The sequence below is a fragment of the Urocampus carinirostris genome, chromosome 3, assembly GCF_059441175.1.
Source record: "Urocampus carinirostris isolate Australia breed hairy pipefish chromosome 3, RoL_Ucar_1.0, whole genome shotgun sequence".
Taxonomy (NCBI): domain Eukaryota; kingdom Metazoa; phylum Chordata; class Actinopteri; order Syngnathiformes; family Syngnathidae; genus Urocampus; species Urocampus carinirostris.
In genome coordinates this window covers 15,731,951-15,749,812 of record NC_142351.1, presented here as the reverse complement: position 1 = coordinate 15,749,812, position 17,862 = coordinate 15,731,951, and the positions used below count along the sequence as shown (strand labels likewise).

General features: G+C 39.6%; 1 protein-coding gene across 5 annotated transcripts in view; it reads left to right on the top strand.

Annotated features, from left to right (window-relative positions):
- LOC148368920 (IQ motif and SEC7 domain-containing protein 1-like) overlaps positions 1-17,862 on the top strand; it is a 222,316-nt gene that overhangs the window by 140,124 nt on the left and 64,330 nt on the right. Inside the window, exon 1 of one of the 5 annotated variants that reach the window (XM_088330833.1) lies at positions 765-1,006. The exons of the other annotated variants lie outside the window; for them this stretch is intronic. Within the exon in view, the coding sequence (XP_088186959.1) occupies positions 930-1,006 (77 nt within the window). The 5' untranslated portion in view covers positions 765-929. Of the gene's footprint in view, positions 1-764; positions 1,007-17,862 lie in introns of those variants that run through there. 5 annotated transcript variants of the gene reach the window in all.

Genomic DNA, 17,862 nt, shown 5'->3' with positions numbered 1-17,862 from the left:
ATTATGAATTGAACGTCCTTTCTGCAACTCATGTCAACATCAGAGAAATATCTTACTAATTAGCGGTGTGGTCATGGTTTCCCTCTTCAAGTATTATCAAATGATACGAAGGGTGTACTCCGCCCTGTTCCCTGTGGCTGTGTGGTCATGAAGATGGCTGGCCAGATGCACTTGTTGAAGTCTATTCTCAGCTGCTGAGGGCTGACCGTTGTGTGATTCACTTTCATTTTTTCTTGCAAGCTCCAATAAATTCTTTGACGCACGGATTTATCGGAATATTCAGATCGCAGGGGTGTAACTTATCACGCTCTCAAACTGGCCTGCGTGATATTATAATGACGTTATAATACATCCAGCATTGGTTTGTTTAGACAATATGAAAGTTATTAGTCAAAGCAGCCTCTCCCAGCTGCTGAACTGGTCTTCACCCTCCCGCAAGTGCGAGTTGTATGATCGTTGGAAAACAGCCCAACTATTACAAGTGCCATATCTTGTTCTTGATCACTCCCTTTCCTTTTTTCTCTGTTAAAAACCTGCTGCATAGACCCTGCCCATCACAGTACGGGGGCATACATGAAAGCGCCGTATGCATACAACTTGTTCTGCACATGCTTGGACGGGGTGAGAAGCATAGCGGGGTGGGATGAGTTTTTGTTCAAGCAAGATCATTTTTCTTGTGGTATACGTGCAGGGCCTTTGCCTTAATTGGTCATCCGACATCAGCTTGTTGGGGCCGCAGTCTCAGTGGAAGCAGAGACTCTCAGTGGAAGCAGAGACAGACTGATTCTCCAGCGGGATTTTTCATGGAAAGTCAAAGACGAGGACTGCAATTTGCGGTACAAGGGAGAGAACACAGACTATTATTTCCCCTGGTCACTTCTTAGTGAGACATTTTGTAAAACGCTGGGCCATGCAAATTTTTTTTCGGCATGTCTGAGGTCTCCAGTGATGTAATCACCGTGTGGAATGCCATGTGGAAATATTGCATTTCCAGCCGAACTGTAAGGTAGGACAGCAGCTGGCGTTTAGGCGTGAGTGGATGGTCGCAATATGGAGTTCTGGATATATCCTGGCAGGCTACAAAACATTTTGTGGGGGAGTTTACCTATCAAAGAGAGCATGAATAATTACTTCTCAAGGTTTCGTCAGTCTAAAATTCTGTGCTCTTAATAGCTGGAATTTTGTGTCATTTTGTGTAGCTGGAATGTGCTTAATCCAGAAATACATTATGCACTGTTTCAATTTGTCCCATTTATCTTCTACCATAATAAGTGCAAAGTCTTACTTAGTTGTCTGAGATTCTATCTATCTATCTATCTATCTATCTATCTATCTATCTATCTATCTATCTATCTATCTATCTATCTGTCTGTCTGTCTGTCTGTCTGTCTGTCTGTCTGTCTGTCTGTCTGTCTGTCTGTCTGTCTGTCTGTCTGTCTGTCTGTCTGTCTGTCTGTCTGTCTGTCTGTCTGTCTGTCTGTCTGTCTGTCTGTCTGTCTGTCTGTCTGTCTGTCTGTCTGTCTCTCTCTCTCTCTCTCTCTCTCTCTCTCTCTCTCTCTCTCTCTCTCTCTCTCTCTCTCTCTCTCTCTCTCTCTCTCTCTCTCTCTCTCTCTCTCTCTCTCTCTCTCTCTCTCTCTCTCTCTCTCTCTCTCTCTCTCTCTCTCTCTCTCTCTCTCTCTCTCCTCTCTCTCTCTCTCTCTCTCTCTCTCTCTCTCTCTCTCTATGGTATATTCGAATTATTTTCTGAGACGATGCATTTTGAAGACAGTCTGTCTCTTCTTTGTCTTCTTGAGCTCTGACGTCATTTGAAGCACAACAGCACCCTAGCAAGCCAGTCACCCTATTGTTCTACATGTTAACTAGTCGAAAAGGCTTTGAGTGTTTGAAGCCAACTTTTGGTAGTTTTTGTGGGGAATAGCTTGGTCTTGTGTCGCAGAGGGGTGCAGCAATGGTACAGCAAAAAGCCAGCAGCCAAAACTAGGTGAACTTGGAAAAATAACGCACACAGAGCTAACTAGGGGTGAAACAGCCAGGACAAGGCGGCAGGCTAATCGGATGCCATAAAGAACGAGCCGGGACCGATCGGCGAAAAAAAAAACGGTAGGCTGGCTGACCAAAACTATGCAGTAAGCCGACAGGATAACCGCAAGCCAACAACCAAACACTACTACTGTCAAGTCGAGTCACATTTTATTGATATAGCCCTTAATCACAAAAATGTCTCAAAGGACTGCACAGGATTACAATGACACAATTACCTGATCTCAAACCAACAAACACAAACCCAACCTGGAGCAAAAACAACAAGCATGGCAAGCTGGCTAGTTAGCTGACTGCTAAGGCGAGAGTCAAAAACAAGAGAGGATAAGTCACAAACAAATACCTAAAATGAGGCGAAGTCAAAGAAGGAACATACGCTCTGCACGATGGCAGGTAAACTTACCCTATGATGATCAAGTTGGACAGAACAGTCAGAAGTACCCCAGCGACACGAAAAGTTGCATTTACTCCAAAATGAAGTTAGTGCTTTGCATTGGCTGATTACTACAATCTCTGTCTTTTTTGTTTTGCTTTTTTTTTTTCATCCGGTGAGGTCACAGCTCTAGGGGATATGAGGTCAAACTGTTCACTTTGAAAATGAATTTCTCAAGATCCATGGCGCGTGCAATATTTTGAAACATATCTGCATGATTGTGGGGAGTAAAACTACACGGGTCTTTTATAATCCCTTTAAATATGTTTTGGGATTATTTGTTATTGATTATTTGTTTAATTGTTGCTCAGACTGTGTAAAGTGGACATTAAGGTCCTGCGAATACCGAATGGCACACTCAACACTCTATCAAGAGCATTTATTCATATATGTTATTAGCCCATCTTGACTTTCAAGTGGGATTTGCCCAAAAAAGTATCCTGTTCTGTTATCTGTCTAATGTTAAGTCAATTATTTGCTTGTGATAACTCATTCAGAGCTAGCCAAATGTCTCAACCTGGGGCGCTTTATGCCAGAGGTTTTTCATTAATTTGCCTTTTTTTCCAAGGCCTTTATAAAATTAGGTTCTGTAGATATACAATCATGGCACCCACCAAATGATCGAATTAACCCATTTCTTTACCTGATTAAAATATATCTATACTCTTGCATAAATTGTAGTTATACAACAGGTCATACATAAACATATATACACATTTTATACACATGCACACACATACACACGCATTTATATCTATCTAGATAGATAATTTGGCTCTTTTTATTATTTGCTTTAAATTCTAAGAATTATTATTTTTAATATAAATTATAAACAATAAAGTACTAAATAATGATAATAATAGAATGTCTAATTTTATTATGGAAAATTGGCCAGTGTTCAGAATGTTTGACTCATGGTTCCCAAGTTCAATTCCACTAACAGACACACCCTCTGTTGTGATTTACTATATTTTCTTTTTTTTTTTTTTTAGCAGATTTTCTTTTATAACACATAAAATGAGCAAAATAATCTGATCTGAGTATTTTATTCACTTATGTTAGTTTTATTTTTCCTATTTTACTGTTTTTTAACATTATTTTTAGTTGGATGTATATATATATATATATATATATATTTTTTTTTTTTTTTAATTTATTTATTTATTTATTTTTTATGGTACAATACAAAACCTAATTATTTTGTTTAGTTTTCTCTTTCTTTTTTTATATTTCTTTATTCAAAAAAAATAAAAGAAATATATAATGTATATATGGCATTGCTTATAGCAGCTATAATTTTGCAACTATTAAAATCATTCCTGAAAACCCAAGTGCTTATATGATGATATTAAGAAATGCATGGCTGCAACCTTGCACATATACAGTATAAACAACGGCACGCTTATTGCAATGTTAACGTTCAATTGCCCCGAATAAGTCATTGTTACTTTTGACCACGGCTTGAGTCCATAGAAACCGGGCTGCACCTGATATGCGTCTTATTCTAGTATGTCAGACTGCATTACTAATTTATTGTGAGACAGCAATGTTACCCTATCCTACAGTCAACATATCACAGGATGGCGGAGTTCAGCAGCATGTTAAGTAAATTTTCTTGCGAAAAGCGAGGGCTTCTAAATTGACCTGTCAGCACAACTTTACCGGTAAATGGCTTACAAGACAGATCTCCAGGGACATTTGTCCCAGGGAGGCCTTGATCAGTGAGAGCTGGCAGCCAGTTTGTTGATCTTTCTTTCGCTTTGTTGTTCTGACTCCAAAAAGGCTTTTGGGAAAGCGTAAAGGGTTTTGAAGAGGAACTATTTGCAATGGAAATGCGTGGATCAGCTAAATCGAGCCTCCGTTCCACTGTGGTGAGTGAAAAATATCCTCCTTGATGGAAAAGGTTAGACATGTCTGGGATGGGCGCCGCATCCTGGTCACATTTGTCTGCGCCGCCCTGATACTAAGTGGCAGGAAATACTGTATGGTTCCTGACTTTGCGTTCTGCCCGTGGAATTGCAGCCAATACAGATTTATTTTAATGTTTTTTGAATTATAGTATTTATGTATTGAGGAAACCACAGGGGTTAGAAAACCAACACTGCTTTCTCGAGAATAATTTTTGTAACTTTTATACTGTGCACCAATGCTTATGTGTTGGGAAATGGATCGGCACTGATAATCCACAGCTGGTAAGCATTGATGATTGTTTGTCTGTGCCAGTGATAAAAAGAATATTGGCTAAGCGAAAAAAAATGCTTCTTAGTTGCAATCTGGCATTATTCTCCAAAAAATGGTTTCATTGGCGTTGTCGTCTAGAAATAAGGCTCAGATTTTACGCGACACAGCCCTGTGTTTTCTGGATAGGTCGTAGTACATACGTGCTAGTTTTTGTAATAACACCGGTAGTCACCATCTTGAATGGACTCACGATCCGAACACACATGTGTAAACAACTTGTAGAGTAGATCTGAAAACTGCTCCCGGTGTGCAGCCGAGTTAAGGCTGCGGCTTGAAATCCGGTGCAGCTTGTACAAAGATAAAATTGAGTTTCATTCTTAAATTTGAGCATGCGGCTTTTAATCGTTGTTCAGAATTTAAGGTGATCAGTCCAGTTTGTTGTATGCTACAAAGATTTTACCCTCAAATCACAATTCCTTCAAGTTCTTGCTTTTTTTCTATTTTTTTCTTCCTTCCCTGAAAGTCATAATGACTATGTTTGGCTCCTTATAAACCAACATTTGCTCTCCTTCTGCTGCCGGCTTGCTTTCTTCACAAGTCCTCCCACTGTATCTACAATATTCTCCTTAGGTGGAAATGCTAATTATCTGAGCAATCCAGTTTGTTTACCTTAATGTTGAAGAATGATGCCCCCTGGAGACATGCCTTTTTATGTTGCGTTTGATGATTTTGCGGAAGAACACGGACACCACTAGCTGTGGTTCTAGCTTCAATGGCACTATTTTATTCAGCAGTTCAATTGTGGCGGCCAATCCAACCGCACACATTGCAGATGCCAGAAATGAGCACATCGCTAGACAGAATAAAAATGAGTAGCAAAAAATGGTCACGTGGATGTTATGGCACATCTCCAAGATGGCTAAATATACACTGTCTCTTTAAGGACAATCTCAAGGCACATGCTTTTATTGTGTATCTTAGTGCTCTCATTTGACTTTTGACGACACACTGTATTCCCTTCTATCTCCTTGCAGCACCAGCCTGCAGAGTAATGAGGGTGTGTGCTGCATTAACTTATGTAATGGAGGAGGAGTAGGGGGGTAGGGGGTTAGTGAGACGATGGTGGGGGGATTATAGAGGGAGGAGAACAGAATGATGAGCTCATGCTGGTGCACTAAAACTCCTTTGTGCACTGCTGCCCCCTGTAGTTTTGTTGTCGTAGTTGTTGTCCTTAAACCATGATAAATGGAATGTATTTAACTAAACTTTTTTCCCTCACACTGTGTTAGTGGTCTTAGCTGGGTATTATCTGCATAATGGGGCATCACAGTAAAAATACTGTGTACAGTAGTAATAATGGATGTTGAATACCATTTAAACAAAGAGAAGTGATTGAGCGGAGGCATATTTTGCTGTTCTAAAGCATAGTAATAAAGACACTGTGCTTTTCCATTAATAGTTTTTAAGCTCGGAGTCTACAAAACTTGATCAATTGAATCTGTCATGAGCTGCCTATTTCACGGCTCGCGTTTCCGGATCCCTTAACAGGCAGTGTTGTGGGAGCACAACTTCCTGTAGTGCAGTGGTCCCCAAACTACGGCCCGCGGGCCGAATACGGCCCGCCTCCACATTTGGTCCGGCGCCCTGAACAATACCATAAAGCATTTTGATTATTTTTTCTTTCATATATAGTGGAACCACGGTTTTCGAACGCCTCTCAGTTCGAACAAATCGGTTCTCGACCAAAAATTTCGAGAAATTCTTGCTTCGCTTTTTGTTCAAAAAATCGGAGTTCAAACGCCGGTACGCTAGGGTGCGATGCTGAGCGGCGTACGGGTGTAGATTGCCTCCACCCCTCGTGAAGAACTGTTATCACGTGGGCACTTGCTTGTTTTCGCTTTCGCTTTTAATATCGGTGAACGGAGTGTTTTAGCCCCTAATTATGCCTTTGAAGAAGGTCGGTGCAAGCAGCAAAGTTGCTACAGGTGAGAAACGAAGAGTAGTGCGTACAACTATTGCATTTAAGAAAGAAATAATAGCAAAATATGAAGAAGGTGTGCGAGTTTCGCTTCTTTTGAGGGAATAGAACATGGCCTCTGCAGACTACCACAAAGGTAAGAAATCCTATTCATAATTCTTTTCTTTATCCTTTAACCGCTCACCACTTTTTGTGGAGACCCGGGTGCTAAATGACGTGTAAACGACCTGATTTTTTTATTTTTACACGTTCATGTTAGCGTAATCTTCCATACGAAAGATTACGCTAACGCGAACGTACGATTAGCCTGGGTTAGCTTCATGTTTACGTTCATGGTAAACATTCAGAGTGTTTGAACGGATTAAAACGATTTTACATTACTTTTAATGGGAAAAACGATTTCAGTGATTGAACAAATCGGTTTTCAAACAGGGTTCTTTTTCTTTTTTGGGCAGCGTAGGAATCGAGGCCGATGAAGAACGCTTAAACAAGGTCATTAGTGAACTGCAAGGGAAAAACATCAATGAAGTCATGAATTCAGGCCTCTCTAAGTTAGCCTCCGTATCAGCTGGTGGCGCTGTGGCAGCTCCTGCTGCAGCAAGTGGTGCCACTAGCGCAGGGCCTGCACCTGCTGCTGCGGAAGAGAAAAAGGAGGAGAAGAAGGAAGAATCTGAAGAGTCGGACGAAGACATGGGCTTCGGACTCTTTGATTAACCTGCCTTTAGTTCTGAAAAGCAATAAAAAAGTAAAAGGTTCAAACAGGGTTCTGGAACGGATTATGGTCGAGAACCGAGGTTCCACTGTATGTGTATTTGTATTTGATAATAAAGTTGGACTTTTGCAATAAAATGTTCCTTAGTTATGAACTATTTTCATTATTAACTATTAGTTAATAACTATTTTATACAGCGCAACAAGGGTTGCTGACTAGTTTAAATGTTATATTTTGGGATTTTGATGTTGTTTTGTAAAGCAGAAAAAGTGAAGTACCAGTATATCACCACTAGATGACATAGTCTCACAGGTCAGAGAAGGGTGTTTGGGGCAAGTCTTACGGGACCCCACGTGATTTAATGAGACTTGTTATAAATCACTCTTAATGTCAACAAGTAAATGGTGTCGTGTGAGACTGACATTTACCATCTATTTTTCCAGGTGAGATGTTTATACTGGTAACACACTTACTGTGAGGAAGATAATATGTGAAAATATGTTTGTAAAGATTGTTTGTGATGTCTGTAAAGTTTACAAAAAGTGAAATAATACGAGTGAGTCGTCAGTTAGCATAAGCAACAGAGTGAGGTATGCTACGTTATGCGGGACTGTAGTGTGTCTTGGGCAAGTACAGCCTAGCGGCACCCATCCCTCTCCAAGCGGCTTTTCGCGGTAGGGCTTTGCTCCCCCACATGAAACAGATAGTATTGGTTTTCATGGTTATCAGTAACAGAAGGAGCTTCTTGATCCGACTCAGATACAGAACCTTTATGATCTGATTGCCGTTGTTTTTTAGTGTAAAGCCCCATCCTGCTCTTCAGGGATGAGCCAGATCTCAGGATTAATAAGCAGCGGTGTTTGAGAATATTTCCACCACGTAAATTCACTCCCCTCCTAAATACAAAATTCACATTAAAAGGACAAAAACACCCCTCTTCTTCAAGTCAATTCATGTGTATTTGTATAGCCCTAAATCACAAAGAGTCTCAAAGGGCTGCACAGACCACACATTATTGCAAAGCACAGACTATTATGACACCATCCAATATTACTATTACTATTAGTACAATAAATTTCTGTACTTGATTACTGCCCTCCTTGGACAATTCACTGTCCTCTTTAATGAATATCTGGGTTTCACTTTCCCTTTAAATAGTGATTGTGATGGTACTAATTGTGTTGTGCAGGTTTTTCAGTCTGCTTGCCTGCATTAGCCCGAACCATAACGTATGCTGTAATATTTTTTTTCTCCCTCTTTTTGACCAGACTTGGCTGTTGCCTTGACAACTGATCTCGAAGGTCTTGAGCGCACGTGCATGCAATTGTGATAAATCCCACTTTAGATACGGGCAGGGATGTCCACAGAGACGCACCCATTGCCTGCATTGCTCATCCAGCCTCCATCTGGAATTGATTTTGTTATTGGTTGTGATATCATTCACCAAGGTTTCATCATGTAATGCCTCCTGCTGTTTTTTCCCTTTCTTCGGGCCGCAATTAACCCATGGCCACGGATTATGAAGCGACCACAGAGTACTGTGTGTGCAACAGAGATCATGTCGAAATAGGAGCCACTTAACGCTGAAATTGGCTTTTATTGGCAAAGGGGAGATACACAATTCACTCATATTGACGCAAACGCTTTTTATTTGACTTCCATAAACGGCTGGTACTGCTCACTGGTGATCTTGTGCAACTAAACTATTATCCTACTGTCAGGTCTCTTTTTCATCGAGCTATTGGTGCACCCCTAATTTTTGGTGATATCATTACAGTCATACATTGACTGTACACTAGCACCCCCTGTTGGAGGATGAAAACCCTTAAGGCAGGGATGTCAAACTCAATTGCACAAGGGGCCAAAATTCAAAACACACTTAAGGTCGCGGGCCAACTAGGATAAACATTTATTGAACACACTTAAACTGAATGTTTTTGGAACCTGAATATGAATAAAAACAGACAAGAATATTAAATTTAAACCTTAAATCACTTATACAGTATTTATTATTTTGCTGTAAACAAAAATATCTTGTTAAATTATACAACTTAGAACTTAACTTAAACAACTTAACAGTAAAATAACATTCAAATTCCCTTGCCCCTATGTCAATGTATATATTAAAAAAAACTTAAATATCCCAAAAGATTTTGCTCTCCTTAATATATCTCCTGTCAAAAGTAGAAATATGAAAATGCTACACAAAACGTCACAACATTCTGAGAACAGGGAGCCTAATGTGCTTACCTTTGGCGCAGACGGAGTAGGGCGAGCGATGGGAGGGAGTTCTTGCACTTTTTGCATAGCTCCACCCATCCCTCCCACTCACCCAATCAAATAACTTTAAGTTCTCTACCGGTGTTTTGGCGTATTTACAATTTGTTCCGTGGATTCATCAAAAAGTATCTGAACACTGAACACAGATTATATTGTGAGCTTTTATATAAAGGATTCTTTAGCGTTTTACAGCCAAAACGAGTTTTTTTGTGTGACACCGTGATTGTAAATTGTAGTGAAAACGTGCCCTATATATTCTGAAAAGTACAGCTGTGAATTCCAGATTTGGATTGGCTTTGCGTGTATCTGAACAGGATCGATGGTTCAAGTTTTGAACGAGATGGAGAAAATGTGCATGCAATTAAATTTGTCTCTGAGCCATAGGTACTCATAGAAAGAGCCTTACCTGGCTCGCGGACCATAGGTTCCCGACCCCTGGTATATAGTATATTATACGTCATATATGAAGGAATAGGTACAGTGACTAAAACGTCAGAATATGATGTCCAGGGATGAGACAGTGTTGTTCATATTGACAGGCCATTAATAACAATAATGTAAAATGGTTTTGCGGGATGGATATGATTACACGGCGGGCCGGACGTGGCCCGCGGGCCAGCAGATTAACACATGTGCCTTAAGGTGTGAAAATCCCCTGAGACTGCTTTTTTTGCTTGACGTTAATGTCCTTCCCTCGATGGGAACAATCTGCTTTCCTCGTAAAAGAGATTCAAAAGTTAGTCGACAAACTTGTCTTAACTGCTAATGGCCACCCACCTGGTCAATGGATTTCAAGGTTTACACCAGGAGCAAGTCAAGGGCGGAGAGCTACGAAATTAGACAGCCATGTAAATTATCAAGACTGAGGATGCTCAAATCGAGGCAGAGATGTGGGAAGCTCAGATAACCAGATTAAAGGTTCATATGAAGATATTGAAACAACAACATTATCCTCGAGGGTAATCTTGCTTTTAACTCAATCAGTGCCATAACGTATACATACGTTTTCAGAAGCATTGTCTTTAACTGCCAAAATGTAAGAAGATATTTTCTTCTTTGTTTTTTTTTAAAAAACTATTTTAAGCCGTTGGCACTACTGATCAGTAGCAAGCCTATGAAAATGATTTCAGTATGACATAACAACATTAGATGGCAGGAATGGCTTTGATTAGGCATATTTGTCCACACATCGAGGAGCCTCCACTTTGTTGTGTTACTTTGCTTCCTCTATCCAGTGATTGAGAGTGTATGAGCGGCCACCGAGTGACCAAAATTGTGTTAACACGTCACCGGGAAACATCGGGCACTAAAGAAATTCATGCATAAGTTCATTGTTCTTGCAACAAAATATTATTTTGCCAAGTGCCCTTGTGTTTATTGAAAACATTGTTTAGATATTAGAGGTATCAAAACCCAGAACAAATTTTAGTCCAAATAAGGAACTGTAATCCTGTGAAATCTCCTTTGAACTTTTTTATTACTCAAAATCTTATCTGCGTATATAAAAAGAAAATGTAATTTTGCTTATTACACGGTGCAGGACCACCAGGTTCCGCAGTAGTCTAGTCCCCCTGGCCATTAGACTGTTAAATGGTCAATCTAACATATAGTTAACCTAAATCTAAACGGCTGCTAATCTGACTTTTTGCACTACTGGCAGTTCTTTATAGCTTGCCACTCCTTGCACATTTGCTCTCTGCACTATTGTACTTACAGCGTTATTGTTACAGTGTTAATGTTACTGTTTACCTGACTTGTTAACCTGAATGCCCATTTTGCACATCTGTTTAGCTACTCCTCTTGCACTATCGGCACTATGGTAAAATACTATACGTAGCCATAATACAATACAACTTTTACTTATATCTGTACATTCGAGGAAACTGTGCGGGTCAGATGTATCGACATTTCGTTCTGTATACACGTGTACTAGAATGACAATAAAGTAGATCTGAATCTGAATCTGAATATATTTGATATCAAATATATTTTTTCATATCTTTTTTAAACTATATTATTGAAACAGTATTTTTGTGTACAGTCTTTATTAGTACCCCACCTACAGCTGGTGTGAGGTTTGCATGTACAGAATGTACTGTAATTTCACAAAATTAATAGCTGCGGCTTATAATCAGGTGTTTCTTATAGTCTGTTTTTACGCTAAATTTGAACTTTCTCACAGAAAAGTAATGCTTTAAAATGTAGAGATTTTTTCTTTACCCTTGAGACTGGAGTACGCGCTAAGCACGGTTGACTGAACCCGACTGGTCGGAGCCACTCAATAAATGGCCTTAGTGTGAGAGGCGTCCGCATTATTTTGTTAGCCTTCTAAACCTTTGATGCCATCCTGCACCATCTAGTTTTGTTTTTCCGTCTGTCTTTGGTCGAGAGCTCAGATTTCTGGCTTTTGGCACAGTGTGTCCTGAGGAGCGTGGAAAAACGCACGCAAGCACACACTCTCACATACACACTGTAGTTGACCTTGCAGAGCTGCTGCATGCAGGCTGTGTGGACGTGTCCAAAATTGAAACGCATAAATCATGGCAGCAGCTGAATAAATGAGCAGGAAATTTCAAAGAATGTAAATGAAGCTCAGAGAGACACAGCTGAGCTAAAATTGAGTGAAGGCTCTCTATGAGGGGTTATGAAAGGGGGGTTTACTCCTTCATTGACGTTTAGGAAAATGTGCTGATGAGTGCATTACAAACCAGTCAAATGCGGCCACTTGCTGATGGTGTGTGCAAGTGTGTGTAGATTTTCTGCAAGACAGTCACCATGGTCTAGTCTCGGGCTGATGGAGATTTGTGTACAGGTATGTTGCATTTGAGCCTGGTGTGATGTTTGCATGTACAGAATGTACTGTAATTTCACAAAAGTAATAGCTGCTCGGTGGCCTTGGGGGTATGGCGCCCGCCCCGAGACTGGGAGGTTGTGGTTCAAGCCTCGGCCAAGTCATACCGAAGACTTAAACATTGGTACCCGTTGCCTCCCTGCTTGGCGTTCAGCATTAAGGGTTGGAATTGGAGGGTTTGGTCACCTAATGACTCCCAACACCTCAGTTGGGTTGAGCGAGGGGGCTGGGAATCCCCTCCTCTGAATCGATCTCCCAAAAAGAGTCAGAAATGACTCTAGCCACCTCCCACTAGGGGGATATATCTATATAATATATGTTGCATTTGTGTATTATTGTGCTTATGTGTTGTTTAGAGTATACATATGGGTGGATTTGTAGTCTCTCATCTAACTGCTGTGCATGCGTAATAGCTAAGTTTGCTCTCCAAGTCAAGATTCATGGTTCACGGAACCCTTCGCTTCAAGGGTAGTAGGAGCACCACTTCCTGTGGTGGGTCTTGGGCAAGTACAACTGGCGTCACCCTTACCTCTCCGAGCCATTTTTAGGGGTTTGGTAAGCGTTAGCGCTCCCACATGAAACAGATATAGTACAGGTTTCCATTGTTACCAGTAGCAAGAGAGCCTCCTGATCTGACTCAGATACAGGGTTGGGTAGGGTTACTTTAACTTGATTACTTTCAATTACTTTTGGATTACTCCAATACCAACTATGCTGATAAAAGACAAAATAAACTAAATATGAATAAAATTATGACTCACAACACGTGGTAATCTTTCTCTCCTGGCTTTGATCTCTTTGATCTCCGGCAAAGCTAACATAAAATGCAACAGAAACAAAATGAAAATAAATCCAAACAGCTTGCCAACATCATTTTTGCCGTTCCATGTATTCCGTTACTCCCCAAGCCTGCACAAAATTTAGTAATTTTATTCATATTTAGTTTCTTTTGTCTTTTATTAGCATATTTGGTATTGGAGTAATCCAAAAGTAATTGAAAGTAATCAAGTTAAAGTAACCCTACCCAGATATAGCATCTTCATCATCTGGTCGTTGTGGTTTTTCGGTACTCTCCAGAGATGATACGGGCAGCGGCGTGTGACAATACTGATATTAGAGCCTAAATCACCACACCAAACCCATTTTGTTCCAACATTCTGAGCATCACATCGTACAATACACATTTCATGGGGAAAAATGGTACAATACACTGCTACTTACTATAAGCAACACAGAATTTACTGCAAGTAGGGTATGAACTTAGAATGATGCAATGGGAAATTAAAAAAAAAAAATCCACATTTGAGTAGCATGGGGAGTGAAACAATGTTTTTTTTTCCAATTTGAAGCACATTCTTGCTACTTTTCTCCTGTGAGGCATCCAAACTGTAACATGACATATGATGGGCACAGATCTGGTTGCGCCAATTGTTTCTTAAAATCTTGTTCCAATTGGACCTGATCTCATTAGATTTGTTAAGGGCCCAATAATGCGGTCTTTAGAGCTCACTGAATGCATAAAATGTGTGACTGACCGTACTACATGCCTGCTATTCACTCATCCTTTTTTTTTACATCGCATTCAATGTAGTATTGCAGCTAAAATAATACTTTGAACATATTTTGCATCACATTGCAATTATGCAGAGCTCCTTGAAATAAATGCTGGAGCTACATTATAAAATAATCCTATACTGTACTCCTGTACATTCTTGTAGACATATTTTGCGAGGACAAATAGCGCATACTGTAGAGAGATGTAAATGGCTTGCTGACTCACTATATTCCTCGTCTGATGACGATGCAACATTATCAGTATGAGTACTGCTCGATTTTATGGCTTAAGAATTTCCTGGGGGAAAAAAAACCTTATCTGGTAAAATTATGTAGAAAAAATATATACGGGTGGTGACCTTTTTCTATGCATTACCGATATTTTCTATTGTAAGGCCGATTGGGTGAACGCCCTTTCACTGCAGAATGCGAAACCTTTCTTTTCTTTTACTTCTCTTAATTATATACACATGCATTTTGTATTTGGGTTACAAAGCATTGCTTCTAAAACTGAAAAATGTATTACACACAGGTGATCTTTGTATGTTTGTTGAGAATACATTTATGTGTGCATTTTTAATGGGGAAGACTAATTACTTCAATAGTCATGACAGTGATTCATTTTTAATAGCTTTTTAAATAGTTTTGTTCAGAGCAGTTTTTGAGAACAAGTCACGGCATTTAGATTGACCAATGAAAACGATATTTTCAGAGTTACGGCGCAAGAAGTTGAGTGACATCCATTCTTTTATCTCAGTGAGGCAGGCCTCCAAATTTTCCCCGTTTAGTGTGGCCGATTCCTCCATCGGAAGATATAGTTGAGTGGCATCTGCGTAGCAATGAAAACTGTTATTATACTTGTGAATGATATCACCCAATTGAAGCATGTAAATGCTGAAAAGAAGGGGGCCAAGTCCTGAACCCTGCGGAGAGCCTTCGCTCTGAAAATTCTGGTCTACTAGTGATCCCAAGAGCCAAGATAAGATCCGCAGGTACGAGAGTGTTCTCCATTCGGGCCCTGGTGTTGTGCAATGCTCTGCCCCCTTAGATTCGATCTTCAACCTCTGTGGAACTGTTTAAATCTAGGCTTAAAACACACTTCTATTTTATAGCTTATTAATGACCTATATTCCCTGTTGATGATATCTGTCTATTAATTGTTATTACAACATCCTTTGCAGCCTGGTCATTCTGGAAGGGGGATTACCTCATGTGCAGTCCTTTATCAAGGTTTCTTCATTTTCCTTATGTTGAGGTTTCCTTGCCCTCATGTAGGTTTTAGACCAGGGGATGGTGTAATAATAGCCTGTGGTTTGCAATAATCTGTGGTCTGTGCAGCCCTTTGAGACTTGTGATTAAGGGCTATACAAATAAATATGACTTGACTTGATTTAACATAGCCGTGTATTTTAGTTACCTTGAGACAAACCACACTGAAGGGAATGTATCTGAAAGCATAGCATGGTACTTTAAAACTATTTTGACTTTCCTATTTGCTACCATTTTGAAAGAAAGGTCCCCATTTATTGGTTGGCTAAATACTAATTCGACCTACTCTATCTTGACAGTTGTATTAAAAAAAAGGTTACTCATGTCTTGTTTACCGACTTATTTGAGAGTTTTTGTTGCTGCTACACGTTATTGCCCTCCTTTTAATCGTACCAGTGTTACAATTCAATATTTTTATTGAATTATTTGTTACACTTTAGGTTAGTCTCCAAGCACTACCTTGTAAATCTTTTTTACTCATTTATCCTGACACTCTTTAGTCTTATTTTTCTCTTTTAAGTGTTTATTACCTGGAGTGCCATATATAATCTCATTCCAAACGAGAGGCTGCTCATATGGCACTATTTTGTGCGAAGAGGTAAAGTTCAATCTTTCAGTTCAGAAATTGCACAAAATGAATGGCACGATTAAAGTAAACTTTTGTCATAGATGGCCACATGGGTGTGAAAGATACTCCAGACAACCTTTTGACTGACAGTCGGAGTGTTTAGGATGGTTAGTTACTATGACAGAATAAGGCCATTCTGCAGACTCGAGTTGTCCCGCTTTGCCAAGGTGGGCGAAACCACCTGTCAGAAATGGCCATATCGGCTCCATTTTTCATCTGTGGAGAAAACCAATTCATTTCCTACACAGCTAATCAGTTGTTAATCTGAAAAGGATCCTGAAATACAGTTCTAATGCAATAAACACGTTCCCAGAGGAACTATTGTGTGAGCTGAGAGAAGACAGACGTGCTAATAAGTGAGTGAAGGTTTTGCCGATCAATGGTGCTGCAAAGGCCAGGACCAAACTCGCAGAAAACATTGCTGGAGCTATTCACATTTTGCCTTCGATAAAAGTTGATTTGATTAGTTGTAATGATTTTGTTGGTTAAAAAAGTGTTGGCAAGTGAACACTTTTATTTTATTTAAGTCATCCTCGTATCTGACCTTGCATCCTTCCTTTTTGCATATGTTGAAACATACAAGCTGCTGACTTGCAGCAGCAAGAGCTTGTGGAAATGTGGAATGAATGGAACTTGCACACTCAGGAAATTTTCTTGGACTGGATAATGTGTCCGAAGCCATTTCTCAGCACTCGGCTTCTGGCCCGCACAAAAGTAAAAGTTCATCCTCTTCCTGCTTTTTCCCAAGGGCGGGATTTAGCTTTGTGAATTTGCCTTTCAGTGATTAAGTCAAGTCATATTTATTTGTATATACCTTAATCACAAAATGCCTCAAAGGGCTGCACAAACCACCTTTACAACATCCCCTGATCTGAAACCCATATGAGGGCAAGGAAAACTCAAGAAACTTCTGCTTTAAGAAAATTTGAAGCACTCCAATAGCAGAGGGAATTCCTTCCTTTTTGATATTTATATACAGTGCCTCTTTTCTTCAACATTTTGGATTTGTTCTCCTGCCTATAGAATGGTGAGTTTTCAGGCATGTTCCACACTTACAGGGCCCCTCACCAGTCATGCATCTAACAAATTGGAGAGAATGCACCCGGATCATCAAATTCATAATGAATATTCTATCTTCCAACTCTCGGGTTGTGAGCACGTAAATGGGAACACCTCAATTCAGATATGGTTTCCTCATAATGAATGCACCACCCTAAAAACAGTTATTCATAGCTTTTAAAAAATATTTAAATGCAGCCGGTTAAGTCTCTATTGCTGAGTTTACAGTAAATGCGAACTGACCTTAACTTTGTTTTCGACCGGCAATGTGGTACTGTGTGAAATTAATCTTCACCCGCTTAAAAACGAAATTGCAAACCAGTACTTTTGAGGAGAAGCTGGAACTTGTGTGATCAGCAGTGTTTGGCACATTACTTTATAAAAGCAATTAGTTATTGTTACTCACTACTTCCTCTAAAAAGTTACTGAGTTAGTAACTGAGTTACTCTATATAGTAAAAGTAACTAGTTACCAGACAAAGCAATTATTTCCGTTACTTTAAAGAAAAGTTGTATGTCAAATAATTTGACATTTCCTGAGCAGTATTCGAGTCAGTTGTATAGTGGAGAACAGACCGATGGTTGTATAGTTGTGTTTTTAATATTTATTGCACCTCACCAGGAACATATTTATAATATACTTGAATTGCAACAAAAAGAAACGGTAAACAGTATAATAAAATAACAATCGGCAGTAAACAATATAAAGTCAGTTTAATAAATAAAATCTAACTAATGGTCCGTTGTAGAGATGGGAATTCTGACTCTTTTTAGAGAACCATTTTTTTCGTCTTGGTTTACTAATGAGGGCCCTGCTCTTGTGGCTCCCAAATGTCTCTTTAGGTTGTTTTTGTTGTTTAATACATAAATTACAATTT